The sequence below is a fragment of the Cryptomeria japonica genome, chromosome 8 (genome assembly GCF_030272615.1).
Source record: "Cryptomeria japonica chromosome 8, Sugi_1.0, whole genome shotgun sequence".
NCBI lineage: Eukaryota > Viridiplantae > Streptophyta > Pinopsida > Cupressales > Cupressaceae > Cryptomeria > Cryptomeria japonica.
The window spans coordinates 664,678,784-664,693,779 of NC_081412.1; the positions used below are offsets into that span (position 1 = coordinate 664,678,784).

Consider the following 14,996-nt stretch of genomic DNA (forward strand, 5'->3'; position numbering starts at 1 on the left):
TTGACATACATCATGAGGCTAATGTCATGGGTGGAATAGTCATATGACAAAGGTAGATGGTAAAAAAAGGCAAACATCAAACCCCCCATGGAACTTTGTAATGGAGTGCTAGTATAATAAGGCACAAGATGTGCAAGATCCCAAGCATGCAAAGCATAGTGGCACTTTATCTCAGTGCGTTTGCAAAAAAGGAAAATACTTACCAAAAGATGTATACAATGCCCAAATAAGACAAAAATACCAGAAATACATGAAGAAAAACCAACAACAAGTCATCCCACCCAAAAAAGAAGTTCCCATGAGCTCATGTGTCCAAGTAATTCACTAGAGTGTGAAAACGCAAAAACTGAATTAAATGTACCTAGAGTAAAATTTGGATAACATGTGTGGATGGATGTGAAGAGCTCTGAAACACCGTCCCAACACCACTGGAATCGCAAAAAATAGAGAAATTGGTGAAAAGATATGAGCTTGAGACTGAAAATAGAACCTATGAATTCAAATGGATATAGAATATACCAAAAAACAACTAGATGATGAAACCCACAAATATGGAAAGTAGACGAGACCAGCTTTCCGACAATATCTCGTTTGCCAAAAAATGTTATCGTATGCCCAAGTTATGGCCAAAAGAAAAAAACCCCTCTTTTAGGGCACAAAGAGGGTCTCAGGGGCCATGTAAAGGCTTCAGTACTGATGACATCAATAAAATATTATGAGAATATTCCCTTTACTTTCAACAAAAAAATTCTTGTCAGAAAATTGTCGGAAAAAAAAATCTGTTGCCTAGAAAATTCCCCCCATGCCTGCAAAAGAAATTATTCCTAAAAAAAAATTGCCAAAAAGTTGGGTGGTCACCGAAAAAGGGCCACAGTGGAGGAGGCCATGGTGGTGTCGAAAAATCTATTCCTGCTGAAAAAACCTCGGCAGCAGAGAATGGGATACCAGAGACGGCAGTGGTCTCACCATCTGTAGGGTCAGTGGCGGGGTGGCCGAAAGGCGACGTGGGTTGGGGTGGGAGCCTATGGAAACCATCGGTGACCTATTGTAGGCCTGACGGTTGTAGTTCATATGGATTGTAGCAGGGGTACAACACCCCCCCCTTTTTCACAATGTTTTTTATTTTAAAAAAAAAAAAACTCTTTTAAATGCCAAAAAAATTTTAATAAAAAATTTTCAGGTTAATTTTTTTTGAAAAAATAAGCCAAAATTTTTTTTTGTAGAAAAAATATCATATGTTTTCTTGGAATGCATATAGGTGGTCATACAGTCGTATGGCCAAGTAGGAAGAATGATCCTAGGTGCCTCTGTCACCTAAAATAGTTGAATTATATATAAAAATTCGTCCAATCAACCTCCTAAATCCAAGCATGAGGTTTGTTTGAGCCCAAAATGCCTGGAAATAATAAAGAAGCACCCCAAATTCAAATAAAAGGCTCTAAAAATATGAGCTTGAGACTGAAAATAGAACCTATGAATTCAAATGGATATAGAATATACCAAAAAACAACTAGATGATGAAACCCACAAATATGGAAAGTAGACGAGACCAGCTTTCCGACAATATCTCGTTTGCCAAAAAATGTTATCGTATGCCCAAGTTATGGCCAAAAGAAAAAAACCCCTCTTTTAGGGCACAAAGAGGGTCTCAGGGGCCATGTAAAGGCTTCAGTACTGATGACATCAATAAAATATTATGAGAATATTCCCTTTACTTTCAACAAAAAAATTCTTGTCAGAAAATTGTCGGAAAAAAAAATCTGTTGCCTAGAAAATTCCCCCCATGCCTGCAAAAGAAATTATTCCTAAAAAAAAATTGCCAAAAAGTTGGGTGGTCACCGAAAAAGGGCCACAGTGGAGGAGGCCATGGTGGTGTCGAAAAATCTATTCCTGCTGAAAAAACCTCGGCAGCAGAGAATGGGATACCAGAGACGGCAGTGGTCTCACCATCTGTAGGGTCAGTGGCGGGGTGGCCGAAAGGCGACGTGGGTTGGGGTGGGAGCCTATGGAAACCATCGGTGACCTATTGTAGGCCTGACGGTTGTAGTTCATATGGATTGTAGCAGGGGTACAACACCCCCCCCTTTTTCACAATGTTTTTTATTTTAAAAAAAAAAAAACTCTTTTAAATGCCAAAAAAATTTTAATAAAAAATTTTCAGGTTAATTTTTTTTGAAAAAATAAGCCAAAATTTTTTTTTGTAGAAAAAATATCATATGTTTTCTTGGAATGCATATAGGTGGTCATACAGTCGTATGGCCAAGTAGGAAGAATGATCCTAGGTGCCTCTGTCACCTAAAATAGTTGAATTATATATAAAAATTCGTCCAATCAACCTCCTAAATCCAAGCATGAGGTTTGTTTGAGCCCAAAATGCCTGGAAATAATAAAGAAGCACCCCAAATTCAAATAAAAGGCTCTAAAAATATGAGCTTGAGACTGAAAATAGAACCTATGAATTCAAATGGATATAGAATATACCAAAAAACAACTAGATGATGAAACCCACAAATATGGAAAGTAGACGAGACCAGCTTTCCGACAATATCTCGTTTGCCAAAAAATGTTATCGTATGCCCAAGTTATGGCCAAAAGAAAAAAACCCCTCTTTTAGGGCACAAAGAGGGTCTCAGGGGCCATGTAAAGGCTTTAGTACTGATGACATCAATAAAATATTATGAGAATATTCCCTTTACTTTCAACAAAAAAATTCTTGTCAGAAAATTGTCGGAAAAAAAAATCTGTTGCCTAGAAAATTCCCCCCATGCCTGCAAAAGAAATTATTCCTAAAAAAAAATTGCCAAAAAGTTGGGTGGTCACCGAAAAAGGGCCACAGTGGAGGAGGCCATGGTGGTGTCGAAAAATCTATTCCTGCTGAAAAAACCTCGGCAGCAGAGAATGGGATACCAGAGACGGCAGTGGTCTCACCATCTGTAGGGTCAGTGGCGGGGTGGCCGAAAGGCGACGTGGGTTGGGGTGGGAGCCTATGGAAACCATCGGTGACCTATTGTAGGCCTGACGGTTGTAGTTCATATGGATTGTAGCAGGGGTACAACACCCCCCCCTTTTTCACAATGTTTTTTATTTTAAAAAAAAAAAAACTCTTTTAAATGCCAAAAAAATTTTAATAAAAAATTTTCAGGTTAATTTTTTTTGAAAAAATAAGCCAAAATTTTTTTTTGTAGAAAAAATATCATATGTTTTCTTGGAATGCATATAGGTGGTCATACAGTCGTATGGCCAAGTAGGAAGAATGATCCTAGGTGCCTCTGTCACCTAAAATAGTTGAATTATATATAAAAATTCGTCCAATCAACCTCCTAAATCCAAGCATGAGGTTTGTTTGAGCCCAAAATGCCTGGAAATAATAAAGAAGCACCCCAAATTCAAATAAAAGGCTCTAAAAATATGAGCTTGAGACTGAAAATAGAACCTATGAATTCAAATGGATATAGAATATACCAAAAAACAACTAGATGATGAAACCCACAAATATGGAAAGTAGACGAGACCAGCTTTCCGACAATATCTCGTTTGCCAAAAAATGTTATCGTATGCCCAAGTTATGGCCAAAAGAAAAAAACCCCTCTTTTAGGGCACAAAGAGGGTCTCAGGGGCCATGTAAAGGCTTCAGTACTGATGACATCAATAAAATATTATGAGAATATTCCCTTTACTTTCAACAAAAAAATTCTTGTCAGAAAATTGTCGGAAAAAAAAATCTGTTGCCTAGAAAATTCCCCCCATGCCTGCAAAAGAAATTATTCCTAAAAAAAAATTGCCAAAAAGTTGGGTGGTCACCGAAAAAGGGCCACAGTGGAGGAGGCCATGGTGGTGTCGAAAAATCTATTCCTGCTGAAAAAACCTCGGCAGCAGAGAATGGGATACCAGAGACGGCAGTGGTCTCACCATCTGTAGGGTCAGTGGCGGGGTGGCCGAAAGGCGACGTGGGTTGGGGTGGGAGCCTATGGAAACCATCGGTGACCTATTGTAGGCCTGACGGTTGTAGTTCATATGGATTGTAGCAGGGGTACAACACCCCCCCCTTTTTCACAATGTTTTTTATTTTAAAAAAAAAAAAACTCTTTTAAATGCCAAAAAAATTTTAATAAAAAATTTTCAGGTTAATTTTTTTTGAAAAAATAAGCCAAAATTTTTTTTTGTAGAAAAAATATCATATGTTTTCTTGGAATGCATATAGGTGGTCATACAGTCGTATGGCCAAGTAGGAAGAATGATCCTAGGTGCCTCTGTCACCTAAAATAGTTGAATTATATATAAAAATTCGTCCAATCAACCTCCTAAATCCAAGCATGAGGTTTGTTTGAGCCCAAAATGCCTGGAAATAATAAAGAAGCACCCCAAATTCAAATAAAAGGCTCTAAAAATATGAGCTTGAGACTGAAAATAGAACCTATGAATTCAAATGGATATAGAATATACCAAAAAACAACTAGATGATGAAACCCACAAATATGGAAAGTAGACGAGACCAGCTTTCCGACAATATCTCGTTTGCCAAAAAATGTTATCGTATGCCCAAGTTATGGCCAAAAGAAAAAAACCCCTCTTTTAGGGCACAAAGAGGGTCTCAGGGGCCATGTAAAGGCTTCAGTACTGATGACATCAATAAAATATTATGAGAATATTCCCTTTACTTTCAACAAAAAAATTCTTGTCAGAAAATTGTCGGAAAAAAAAATCTGTTGCCTAGAAAATTCCCCCCATGCCTGCAAAAGAAATTATTCCTAAAAAAAAATTGCCAAAAAGTTGGGTGGTCACCGAAAAAGGGCCACAGTGGAGGAGGCCATGGTGGTGTCGAAAAATCTATTCCTGCTGAAAAAACCTCGGCAGCAGAGAATGGGATACCAGAGACGGCAGTGGTCTCACCATCTGTAGGGTCAGTGGCGGGGTGGCCGAAAGGCGACGTGGGTTGGGGTGGGAGCCTATGGAAACCATCGGTGACCTATTGTAGGCCTGACGGTTGTAGTTCATATGGATTGTAGCAGGGGTACAACACCCCCCCCTTTTTCACAATGTTTTTTATTTTAAAAAAAAAAAAACTCTTTTAAATGCCAAAAAAATTTTAATAAAAAATTTTCAGGTTAATTTTTTTTGAAAAAATAAGCCAAAATTTTTTTTTGTAGAAAAAATATCATATGTTTTCTTGGAATGCATATAGGTGGTCATACAGTCGTATGGCCAAGTAGGAAGAATGATCCTAGGTGCCTCTGTCACCTAAAATAGTTGAATTATATATAAAAATTCGTCCAATCAACCTCCTAAATCCAAGCATGAGGTTTGTTTGAGCCCAAAATGCCTGGAAATAATAAAGAAGCACCCCAAATTCAAATAAAAGGCTCTAAAAATATGAGCTTGAGACTGAAAATAGAACCTATGAATTCAAATGGATATAGAATATACCAAAAAACAACTAGATGATGAAACCCACAAATATGGAAAGTAGACGAGACCAGCTTTCCGACAATATCTCGTTTGCCAAAAAATGTTATCGTATGCCCAAGTTATGGCCAAAAGAAAAAAACCCCTCTTTTAGGGCACAAAGAGGGTCTCAGGGGCCATGTAAAGGCTTTAGTACTGATGACATCAATAAAATATTATGAGAATATTCCCTTTACTTTCAACAAAAAAATTCTTGTCAGAAAATTGTCGGAAAAAAAAATCTGTTGCCTAGAAAATTCCCCCCATGCCTGCAAAAGAAATTATTCCTAAAAAAAAATTGCCAAAAAGTTGGGTGGTCACCGAAAAAGGGCCACAGTGGAGGAGGCCATGGTGGTGTCGAAAAATCTATTCCTGCTGAAAAAACCTCGGCAGCAGAGAATGGGATACCAGAGACGGCAGTGGTCTCACCATCTGTAGGGTCAGTGGCGGGGTGGCCGAAAGGCGACGTGGGTTGGGGTGGGAGCCTATGGAAACCATCGGTGACCTATTGTAGGCCTGACGGTTGTAGTTCATATGGATTGTAGCAGGGGTACAACACCCCCCCCTTTTTCACAATGTTTTTTATTTTAAAAAAAAAAAAACTCTTTTAAATGCCAAAAAAATTTTAATAAAAAATTTTCAGGTTAATTTTTTTTGAAAAAATAAGCCAAAATTTTTTTTTGTAGAAAAAATATCATATGTTTTCTTGGAATGCATATAGGTGGTCATACAGTCGTATGGCCAAGTAGGAAGAATGATCCTAGGTGCCTCTGTCACCTAAAATAGTTGAATTATATATAAAAATTCGTCCAATCAACCTCCTAAATCCAAGCATGAGGTTTGTTTGAGCCCAAAATGCCTGGAAATAATAAAGAAGCACCCCAAATTCAAATAAAAGGCTCTAAAAATATGAGCTTGAGACTGAAAATAGAACCTATGAATTCAAATGGATATAGAATATACCAAAAAACAACTAGATGATGAAACCCACAAATATGGAAAGTAGACGAGACCAGCTTTCCGACAATATCTCGTTTGCCAAAAAATGTTATCGTATGCCCAAGTTATGGCCAAAAGAAAAAAACCCCTCTTTTAGGGCACAAAGAGGGTCTCAGGGGCCATGTAAAGGCTTCAGTACTGATGACATCAATAAAATATTATGAGAATATTCCCTTTACTTTCAACAAAAAAATTCTTGTCAGAAAATTGTCGGAAAAAAAAATCTGTTGCCTAGAAAATTCCCCCCATGCCTGCAAAAGAAATTATTCCTAAAAAAAAATTGCCAAAAAGTTGGGTGGTCACCGAAAAAGGGCCACAGTGGAGGAGGCCATGGTGGTGTCGAAAAATCTATTCCTGCTGAAAAAACCTCGGCAGCAGAGAATGGGATACCAGAGACGGCAGTGGTCTCACCATCTGTAGGGTCAGTGGCGGGGTGGCCGAAAGGCGACGTGGGTTGGGGTGGGAGCCTATGGAAACCATCGGTGACCTATTGTAGGCCTGACGGTTGTAGTTCATATGGATTGTAGCAGGGGTACAACACCCCCCCCTTTTTCACAATGTTTTTTATTTTAAAAAAAAAAAAACTCTTTTAAATGCCAAAAAAATTTTAATAAAAAATTTTCAGGTTAATTTTTTTTGAAAAAATAAGCCAAAATTTTTTTTTGTAGAAAAAATATCATATGTTTTCTTGGAATGCATATAGGTGGTCATACAGTCGTATGGCCAAGTAGGAAGAATGATCCTAGGTGCCTCTGTCACCTAAAATAGTTGAATTATATATAAAAATTCGTCCAATCAACCTCCTAAATCCAAGCATGAGGTTTGTTTGAGCCCAAAATGCCTGGAAATAATAAAGAAGCACCCCAAATTCAAATAAAAGGCTCTAAAAATATGAGCTTGAGACTGAAAATAGAACCTATGAATTCAAATGGATATAGAATATACCAAAAAACAACTAGATGATGAAACCCACAAATATGGAAAGTAGACGAGACCAGCTTTCCGACAATATCTCGTTTGCCAAAAAATGTTATCGTATGCCCAAGTTATGGCCAAAAGAAAAAAACCCCTCTTTTAGGGCACAAAGAGGGTCTCAGGGGCCATGTAAAGGCTTCAGTACTGATGACATCAATAAAATATTATGAGAATATTCCCTTTACTTTCAACAAAAAAATTCTTGTCAGAAAATTGTCGGAAAAAAAAATCTGTTGCCTAGAAAATTCCCCCCATGCCTGCAAAAGAAATTATTCCTAAAAAAAAATTGCCAAAAAGTTGGGTGGTCACCGAAAAAGGGCCACAGTGGAGGAGGCCATGGTGGTGTCGAAAAATCTATTCCTGCTGAAAAAACCTCGGCAGCAGAGAATGGGATACCAGAGACGGCAGTGGTCTCACCATCTGTAGGGTCAGTGGCGGGGTGGCCGAAAGGCGACGTGGGTTGGGGTGGGAGCCTATGGAAACCATCGGTGACCTATTGTAGGCCTGACGGTTGTAGTTCATATGGATTGTAGCAGGGGTACAACACCCCCCCCTTTTTCACAATGTTTTTTATTTTAAAAAAAAAAAAACTCTTTTAAATGCCAAAAAAATTTTAATAAAAAATTTTCAGGTTAATTTTTTTTGAAAAAATAAGCCAAAATTTTTTTTTGTAGAAAAAATATCATATGTTTTCTTGGAATGCATATAGGTGGTCATACAGTCGTATGGCCAAGTAGGAAGAATGATCCTAGGTGCCTCTGTCACCTAAAATAGTTGAATTATATATAAAAATTCGTCCAATCAACCTCCTAAATCCAAGCATGAGGTTTGTTTGAGCCCAAAATGCCTGAAAATAATAAAGAAGCACCCCAAATTCAAATAAAAGGCTCTAAAAATATGAGCTTGAGACTGAAAATAGAACCTATGAATTCAAATGGATATAGAATATACCAAAAAACAACTAGATGATGAAACCCACAAATATGGAAAGTAGACGAGACCAGCTTTCCGACAATATCTCGTTTGCCAAAAAATGTTATCGTATGCCCAAGTTATGGCCAAAAGAAAAAAACCCCTCTTTTAGGGCACAAAGAGGGTCTCAGGGGCCATGTAAAGGCTTCAGTACTGATGACATCAATAAAATATTATGAGAATATTCCCTTTACTTTCAACAAAAAAATTCTTGTCAGAAAATTGTCGGAAAAAAAAATCTGTTGCCTAGAAAATTCCCCCCATGCCTGCAAAAGAAATTATTCCTAAAAAAAAATTGCCAAAAAGTTGGGTGGTCACCGAAAAAGGGCCACAGTGGAGGAGGCCATGGTGGTGTCGAAAAATCTATTCCTGCTGAAAAAACCTCGGCAGCAGAGAATGGGATACCAGAGACGGCAGTGGTCTCACCATCTGTAGGGTCAGTGGCGGGGTGGCCGAAAGGCGACGTGGGTTGGGGTGGGAGCCTATGGAAACCATCGGTGACCTATTGTAGGCCTGACGGTTGTAGTTCATATGGATTGTAGCAGGGGTACAACACCCCCCCCTTTTTCACAATGTTTTTTATTTTAAAAAAAAAAAAACTCTTTTAAATGCCAAAAAAATTTTAATAAAAAATTTTCAGGTTAATTTTTTTTGAAAAAATAAGCCAAAATTTTTTTTTGTAGAAAAAATATCATATGTTTTCTTGGAATGCATATAGGTGGTCATACAGTCGTATGGCCAAGTAGGAAGAATGATCCTAGGTGCCTCTGTCACCTAAAATAGTTGAATTATATATAAAAATTCGTCCAATCAACCTCCTAAATCCAAGCATGAGGTTTGTTTGAGCCCAAAATGCCTGGAAATAATAAAGAAGCACCCCAAATTCAAATAAAAGGCTCTAAAAATATGAGCTTGAGACTGAAAATAGAACCTATGAATTCAAATGGATATAGAATATACCAAAAAACAACTAGATGATGAAACCCACAAATATGGAAAGTAGACGAGACCAGCTTTCCGACAATATCTCGTTTGCCAAAAAATGTTATCGTATGCCCAAGTTATGGCCAAAAGAAAAAAACCCCTCTTTTAGGGCACAAAGAGGGTCTCAGGGGCCATGTAAAGGCTTCAGTACTGATGACATCAATAAAATATTATGAGAATATTCCCTTTACTTTCAACAAAAAAATTCTTGTCAGAAAATTGTCGGAAAAAAAAATCTGTTGCCTAGAAAATTCCCCCCATGCCTGCAAAAGAAATTATTCCTAAAAAAAAATTGCCAAAAAGTTGGGTGGTCACCGAAAAAGGGCCACAGTGGAGGAGGCCATGGTGGTGTCGAAAAATCTATTCCTGCTGAAAAAACCTCGGCAGCAGAGAATGGGATACCAGAGACGGCAGTGGTCTCACCATCTGTAGGGTCAGTGGCGGGGTGGCCGAAAGGCGACGTGGGTTGGGGTGGGAGCCTATGGAAACCATCGGTGACCTATTGTAGGCCTGACGGTTGTAGTTCATATGGATTGTAGCAGGGGTACAACACCCCCCCCTTTTTCACAATGTTTTTTATTTTAAAAAAAAAAAAACTCTTTTAAATGCCAAAAAAATTTTAATAAAAAATTTTCAGGTTAATTTTTTTTGAAAAAATAAGCCAAAATTTTTTTTTGTAGAAAAAATATCATATGTTTTCTTGGAATGCATATAGGTGGTCATACAGTCGTATGGCCAAGTAGGAAGAATGATCCTAGGTGCCTCTGTCACCTAAAATAGTTGAATTATATATAAAAATTCGTCCAATCAACCTCCTAAATCCAAGCATGAGGTTTGTTTGAGCCCAAAATGCCTGGAAATAATAAAGAAGCACCCCAAATTCAAATAAAAGGCTCTAAAAATATGAGCTTGAGACTGAAAATAGAACCTATGAATTCAAATGGATATAGAATATACCAAAAAACAACTAGATGATGAAACCCACAAATATGGAAAGTAGACGAGACCAGCTTTCCGACAATATCTCGTTTGCCAAAAAATGTTATCGTATGCCCAAGTTATGGCCAAAAGAAAAAAACCCCTCTTTTAGGGCACAAAGAGGGTCTCAGGGGCCATGTAAAGGCTTCAGTACTGATGACATCAATAAAATATTATGAGAATATTCCCTTTACTTTCAACAAAAAAATTCTTGTCAGAAAATTGTCGGAAAAAAAAATCTGTTGCCTAGAAAATTCCCCCCATGCCTGCAAAAGAAATTATTCCTAAAAAAAAATTGCCAAAAAGTTGGGTGGTCACCGAAAAAGGGCCACAGTGGAGGAGGCCATGGTGGTGTCGAAAAATCTATTCCTGCTGAAAAAACCTCGGCAGCAGAGAATGGGATACCAGAGACGGCAGTGGTCTCACCATCTGTAGGGTCAGTGGCGGGGTGGCCGAAAGGCGACGTGGGTTGGGGTGGGAGCCTATGGAAACCATCGGTGACCTATTGTAGGCCTGACGGTTGTAGTTCATATGGATTGTAGCAGGGGTACAACACCCCCCCCTTTTTCACAATGTTTTTTATTTTAAAAAAAAAAAAACTCTTTTAAATGCCAAAAAAATTTTAATAAAAAATTTTCAGGTTAATTTTTTTTGAAAAAATAAGCCAAAATTTTTTTTTGTAGAAAAAATATCATATGTTTTCTTGGAATGCATATAGGTGGTCATACAGTCGTATGGCCAAGTAGGAAGAATGATCCTAGGTGCCTCTGTCACCTAAAATAGTTGAATTATATATAAAAATTCGTCCAATCAACCTCCTAAATCCAAGCATGAGGTTTGTTTGAGCCCAAAATGCCTGGAAATAATAAAGAAGCACCCCAAATTCAAATAAAAGGCTCTAAAAATATGAGCTTGAGACTGAAAATAGAACCTATGAATTCAAATGGATATAGAATATACCAAAAAACAACTAGATGATGAAACCCACAAATATGGAAAGTAGACGAGACCAGCTTTCCGACAATATCTCGTTTGCCAAAAAATGTTATCGTATGCCCAAGTTATGGCCAAAAGAAAAAAACCCCTCTTTTAGGGCACAAAGAGGGTCTCAGGGGCCATGTAAAGGCTTCAGTACTGATGACATCAATAAAATATTATGAGAATATTCCCTTTACTTTCAACAAAAAAATTCTTGTCAGAAAATTGTCGGAAAAAAAAATCTGTTGCCTAGAAAATTCCCCCCATGCCTGCAAAAGAAATTATTCCTAAAAAAAAATTGCCAAAAAGTTGGGTGGTCACCGAAAAAGGGCCACAGTGGAGGAGGCCATGGTGGTGTCGAAAAATCTATTCCTGCTGAAAAAACCTCGGCAGCAGAGAATGGGATACCAGAGACGGCAGTGGTCTCACCATCTGTAGGGTCAGTGGCGGGGTGGCCGAAAGGCGACGTGGGTTGGGGTGGGAGCCTATGGAAACCATCGGTGACCTATTGTAGGCCTGACGGTTGTAGTTCATATGGATTGTAGCAGGGGTACAACACCCCCCCCTTTTTCACAATGTTTTTTATTTTAAAAAAAAAAAAACTCTTTTAAATGCCAAAAAAATTTTAATAAAAAATTTTCAGGTTAATTTTTTTTGAAAAAATAAGCCAAAATTTTTTTTTGTAGAAAAAATATCATATGTTTTCTTGGAATGCATATAGGTGGTCATACAGTCGTATGGCCAAGTAGGAAGAATGATCCTAGGTGCCTCTGTCACCTAAAATAGTTGAATTATATATAAAAATTCGTCCAATCAACCTCCTAAATCCAAGCATGAGGTTTGTTTGAGCCCAAAATGCCTGGAAATAATAAAGAAGCACCCCAAATTCAAATAAAAGGCTCTAAAAATATGAGCTTGAGACTGAAAATAGAACCTATGAATTCAAATGGATATAGAATATACCAAAAAACAACTAGATGATGAAACCCACAAATATGGAAAGTAGACGAGACCAGCTTTCCGACAATATCTCGTTTGCCAAAAAATGTTATCGTATGCCCAAGTTATGGCCAAAAGAAAAAAACCCCTCTTTTAGGGCACAAAGAGGGTCTCAGGGGCCATGTAAAGGCTTCAGTACTGATGACATCAATAAAATATTATGAGAATATTCCCTTTACTTTCAACAAAAAAATTCTTGTCAGAAAATTGTCGGAAAAAAAAATCTGTTGCCTAGAAAATTCCCCCCATGCCTGCAAAAGAAATTATTCCTAAAAAAAAATTGCCAAAAAGTTGGGTGGTCACCGAAAAAGGGCCACAGTGGAGGAGGCCATGGTGGTGTCGAAAAATCTATTCCTGCTGAAAAAACCTCGGCAGCAGAGAATGGGATACCAGAGACGGCAGTGGTCTCACCATCTGTAGGGTCAGTGGCGGGGTGGCCGAAAGGCGACGTGGGTTGGGGTGGGAGCCTATGGAAACCATCGGTGACCTATTGTAGGCCTGACGGTTGTAGTTCATATGGATTGTAGCAGGGGTACAACACCCCCCCCTTTTTCACAATGTTTTTTATTTTAAAAAAAAAAAAACTCTTTTAAATGCCAAAAAAATTTTAATAAAAAATTTTCAGGTTAATTTTTTTTGAAAAAATAAGCCAAAATTTTTTTTTGTAGAAAAAATATCATATGTTTTCTTGGAATGCATATAGGTGGTCATACAGTCGTATGGCCAAGTAGGAAGAATGATCCTAGGTGCCTCTGTCACCTAAAATAGTTGAATTATATATAAAAATTCGTCCAATCAACCTCCTAAATCCAAGCATGAGGTTTGTTTGAGCCCAAAATGCCTGGAAATAATAAAGAAGCACCCCAAATTCAAATAAAAGGCTCTAAAAATATTTAAACCCTAGCCTCCAAAAAATTCTTCTGAAAAATCAGGGACAAGTAGTAGCAAATGCAGGATCTGATACCATGAAGAAGTTGAGAAATGCAACTTCAGAGATCCCAAGAACACTTGCAAGCAAAATACCTATCACAAGAGAAGAATGGAGATAGAAAAGCAATAATGGCTCTGAAGAAAAAGATTATCATTCAGAGAGGGAATGAAAAAAGAAATACAATACAATCCTTATAAAAGGAGATTGTGCAACCTAAAGAAAACCTAAAGGGATAATGACCTACAATATTATTAAATGTCTAAGTTTAGCTTAAGTGTAGAGGATAATAGACTAATAATAAGATAAATAATTATTAGCTAATACATGATAACTCTAACAGATACTAATAGCACTCCTGCACCTGAACCTTCTTTTGAACTAGCTCCATCACAGTATATAGTTCAAATGTGTCCATCCTTTGATGACTTCTCAAATTCTTTATCAAGTGGTGCAGGTATTTCCTCATCCTTTTTTGGAATATTCTCAACACTAAAGGCATTTATAGGAGTGTCAATAAAACAAGTCATATTCTCATCTGGGTCATGCTCAATCATATGTGGCACTCTAGCATCTCTATCAATCTTCACATGCTTTCCATCAATACAGAAAGTTGCATAAGACAAGTCACACTGCAAACTTCCTCCCATAGAAGCAGTCCACTTTCTTGATAACAACGCCCCATTTTGAGGTGGAATATCTACAACTATACCATGCATTGTCAATTCCTTTTTAGGGAATGTTGCAAGCCTATAAGGCAATGCACTAATAGTTCCTATTATAGGTACCTCCCTTGCATCCATAGAATTTTTTTTTCCTTGAATACTGTCAACATTCATACCCATAGCTTCCATAATTTTTACTGGCATAACACTGTTTGAGGCCCCATTATCAATCATACAGTTTTTTAATTCCTTTCCATTAATAATAACACTTAAAAAGAAAGGATGATCATTTTCCGAACACTCATTTACTATATTCTCAAGATACATTTGGGGAATTTGTGACACAATTCCCTCTAACTCTTTATTTTTCTTTTCACTTTCACTTCCTTCCCCCTTCACATCATGAGAATTGTTTACGTGTTCAATCTTAACTAATGAAGCACTTTTGAACCAGGTCATGACCTTCTCCTTGTGGTCGTCAATTCTCATCATATCTAATAAATGGACTTTAACAATAATTTGAGAAAGAAACTGCAACATATCTACAAGTGTGTAATCTGGCAAAACATGGGACGTACCTGGCCTTTCTTCACTTTCCTTTAATTTGTTGCTTTCATTGATTTGTTTCTACTTTAGGTCCTCTCTAGCAGGCTTAGTAGAATTCTCACTCACTTTGTTCTTTACCTTTAGTGAAGTGGTTTCCTCCTTAGGTTTTAAGACCTCAACCTTATTAACCTATGCTTTATTTTTGACCTCCTTTATCTTAACTGTATCTTTTTAATTATCTTTTTTCACTTCTTTACCCTTATGTTTGGACTCTTTAATGAAAAGACTAGAAAATTTTCATTGATCCTGTTGCCAGTGGGCCAGTGTCCCTTGCAGGGATTTGTTACATGGTTTAACAGCCTCCTATGGATTCTATAAGTCTAGTGGTTGTATCAGGCATTGACAAGTTGATCTTTTGGTGCAACAACAACCCTAGCTTGCAACAAGTGGTATCAGTTCTTGGTCAGAGGTTTGAATAACACAGGTTGCAATGAGTAATGTTGGGAGGGGGATTGTTGGCAGTGGGATAG

The 14,996-nt window shown here is 37.6% G+C and overlaps 1 protein-coding gene across 1 annotated transcript; it reads left to right on the forward strand.

The window, feature by feature from the left end:
- Positions 1-551: 551 nt before the first annotated feature.
- On the forward strand, positions 552-12,854 carry LOC131857902 (uncharacterized). Its single transcript, XM_059210686.1, has 14 exons — positions 552-603; positions 847-1,014; positions 1,828-1,995; positions 2,809-2,976; positions 3,790-3,957; positions 4,771-4,938; positions 5,752-5,919; positions 6,733-6,900; positions 7,714-7,881; positions 8,695-8,862; positions 9,676-9,843; positions 10,657-10,824; positions 11,638-11,805; positions 12,619-12,854. The coding sequence occupies exons 1-14, from the start codon at positions 552-554 to the stop codon at positions 12,852-12,854; spliced, it is 2,304 nt and encodes a 767-aa protein (XP_059066669.1).
- Positions 12,855-14,996: the final 2,142 nt, after the last annotated feature.